This window comes from Octopus bimaculoides, chromosome 28 (assembly GCF_001194135.2).
Source record: "Octopus bimaculoides isolate UCB-OBI-ISO-001 chromosome 28, ASM119413v2, whole genome shotgun sequence".
NCBI classification, from domain to species: Eukaryota; Metazoa; Mollusca; class Cephalopoda; order Octopoda; family Octopodidae; genus Octopus; species Octopus bimaculoides.
In genome coordinates this window covers 15,440,875-15,444,150 of record NC_069008.1, presented here as the reverse complement: position 1 = coordinate 15,444,150, position 3,276 = coordinate 15,440,875, and the positions used below count along the sequence as shown (strand labels likewise).

The following is a 3,276-nucleotide window of genomic DNA, read 5'->3' as shown; positions in this document are numbered from 1 at the left end:
GCTGAACAGAAATACAGCAGTATATAAAAACAAAAGCAAGAAAAATATATAAACTAGAATTTGAGAGGAAAAGTAATGGAAAAGAGTGAGAAAAATAGGCAATTGACTTCCGCTGAATCCATGAAAAAACAGAGGAGATCATATGACTGTGATATCTGTACAAAGTCCTTTCTTCAAAAAAGTAACCTATTTATACACAAACGTATTCACACAGGAGAGAAACCGTATCATTGTGATATCTGTGGTAAATCGTTCTCTCAAAATAGTAGCTTAACAACACATGCACGTATTCATACAGGAGAGAGACCATATCATTGTGAGATCTGTGGTGAATCATTCTCTCATAATAGTACCTTAACTACACATGAACGTATTCATACAGGAGAGAAGCCATATCATTGTGACGTCTGTGGTAAATCCTTCTCTAATAGTAGTCACTTAGCTAAACACAGACTTATTCATACGGGAGAGGCACAATATATTTGTGATATCTGTGGTAAATCATTCCCTCAAAATAGTAAATTAACAGAACATAAATATATTCATACAGGAGAGAAACCATTTCATTGTGATATCTGTGGTAAATCGTTCACCCAAAATGGTAACTTAAAGAAACACAAACATATCCATACAGGTGAGAAACCATATCACTGTGATATCTGTGGTAAGTCATTCTCTCAAAGTAATACCTTAACAAAACATAAACGTATTCATACAGGAGAGAAGCCATATCGATGTGATATCTGTGGTAAATCATTCCCTGTAAGTAGTACATTAATTAGACACAAATCTGTTCATACGGCAGAGAAACCATATCACTGTGATATCTGTGGTAAATCATTCTCTGAAAGTCGTACATTATCTAGACACAAACGTATTCATACAGGAGAGAAGCCACATCATTGTGATATCTGTGGTAAATCATTCTCTGAAAGTGGTACTTTGACTAGACACAAATCCGTTCATGTGGAAGATAAACTGAATTACTGTGATATCTGTGGTAAATCATTCTCTGAAAGTTGTGCATTAACAAGACACAGACGTATTCATACAGGAGAGAAACCATATCATTGTGATATTTGTGGTAAATCATTCTCTGAAAGTGGTACTTTGACTAGACACAAATCTATTCATATGGCAGATAAACTATATCGCTGTGATATCTGTGGTAAATCATTCTCTGAAAGTAGTACATTAACTAGACACAGACGTATTCATACAGGAGAAAAACCATATTGTTGTGATATCTGTGGTAAATCATTCTCTGAAAGTGGTACTTTGACTAGACACAAATCTATTCATACAGGAGAAAAACCATACCACTGTGATATTTGTAGTAAATCATTTGCTGAGAATGGTGCCTTAGCAAAGCACAGACGTAGTCATACAGGAGAGAAACCATATCATTGTGATATCTGTGGTAAATCATTCTCTCAAAGTTGGTACTTACCAAAACACAAATATATTCATACAAGGAAGAAAGGGGAAAAGTAGTTTCTTGTTTTGTAATATATTTTTAATATTCCTCTGATTTATGCAATGAAAATTAAAGTATTTCCAAGACTTTTAGATTTTTTTTGCTTTGTTCTTGTAATTTTCACCTTACTTTCTGTGATGTAAGGACCTCTTTACCAAAACTCCTCCTCTCACTGACAACTCTACACATTATTCTTTCTTGAATATTGCATCCTGTAATTACAATACATTTAAAAGCTTTATTCATTACATATAAACAGGAAAATTGTAAAATACACAGGAATATTGTAAGATTGTCAAATATATACATAAACAATGACCCCAAGTACCAAACAGAATTGACCACAAAGTAAGAACATGAGGCATAAGTATTGTTTAGTGCCCCACACCAGACTGATTCCTTGTTAATGTCTGAGGATAAATTTTCAAAGGTCCAGATTGGGATTATTTTCTTAAAATTGAGAAAAAAACGTTTTGTAGGAGATTGTTGCTCTCAATCCCACCCTATTTTTTGTCAACCCTAGCTTCAGAACTTGGGAAACCTACTAACCACTTGATTACCTCTGACTTTGGTGACACACAAACCAGATTGGCTACGTTCTCATCAGAAAGGAGGATAGGCAGATACTTGTGAATGCAAAGTCATTCCCTGGTAAAGAATCGACTTCACAGTGTAGGTTAGCAGTTAGTGATTTGACACTTAGAGTGAGAAGGTCTGAGAGACTTCAACTAATCTTGAAGAGAATGCCCTAGAAACTTAGGGATCCTTGAAATAGTTGAAAATGTGATGTACTAATTAAAGTCTTTAAGAGAAATAAGGAAGTGGATATATATATATGACTTAGAGGCTAAATGGTTATCCTTATGAGACAACCCATATAGAGTTGCTGGACAAATCTGAAGTTGGTCCAAAATGCCAGGCAGGTGAAAGGCGGCATGATGATGGAACAGAAGTATACTGAGCAATAAAAGCAAAGAGGCATTCTTGGAAGATGTGGGAAAATGGGAATAGCTGGTAGCTGGAAGAGAAGCTAGGAAACAGCTTTATTTAGCATGGGGAAAAAATAAACAAAACAGATATGCTAACATTCTACAGATTGAGGATCAAATTTATGAAGTATTCTGGTTTGCAGAAATTGAAGTTTGGGATGTGTGTACAAATGGATAATTGCAGACTTGCATTCACTGACCGTAAATAGAGACAGGCATGGAAAGCTACTACATGTGAGAGCTGTCCTAATGTGAACATAAGAGAAGGTCCAACCGTTCTTGTTGGCAGCAGTTAATACGAAGACTGTGAAAGCCCCTTGTCCATCAGGAACTGCTTCTGAAGTGCATAAAATATATGGTGTATTAGGATACAGTCTTGTCACCATTTAATTAATAAGGTTGTCCAGGAAGGTATCATAATTGATGTTGTGCCAGCATTATAGTCAAGATGTTTCTAGTTTCCCCTGAAGACTTTATCCTCTGACCTCCACCGGATGTCTTTTTCCTGAGCATCTCCGATGGCTTAACATACGGAACACCTTCCCACCTCCCTTCCCTACCTAGTGTCTATCCTATTGAATGTAGTGATTATATAGCAAATATATCAGGTAGATGGCCCTGCTCAGTATGTAGAAAAGGAGTAGGTAGTAACTCTATAAGAAGTACCCGGTGCAAGCTATGGACATATAAGAGGTGCAGCAACATCAAAGGCAGGTTAACTAGCAAGTTAGTTTTTGTTTGTGGCAGATGTTCAGGTGCAATAAAGAGTGTAAACAAACAGGAAACAACTTCTATCTCATTCCAGGGTGA

General features: G+C 36.2%; 1 protein-coding gene across 1 annotated transcript; it reads left to right on the top strand.

The window, feature by feature from the left end:
- Positions 1-6: 6 nt before the first annotated feature.
- Positions 7-1,569, top strand: LOC128251072 (zinc finger protein 43-like). The gene has a single exon (XM_052977412.1). It carries the CDS (start codon positions 76-78, stop codon positions 1,492-1,494), a length of 1,419 nt encoding a protein of 472 aa, XP_052833372.1. The 5' UTR covers positions 7-75; the 3' UTR covers positions 1,495-1,569.
- The last annotated feature ends 1,707 nt before the right edge of the window (positions 1,570-3,276 follow it).

Bases quoted from the DNA above. Each gene is read 5' to 3' on its own strand.
- LOC128251072 (XM_052977412.1), top strand. From the start codon at position 76: ATGGAAAAGAGTGAGAAAAATAGGCAATTGACTTCCGCTGAATCCATG.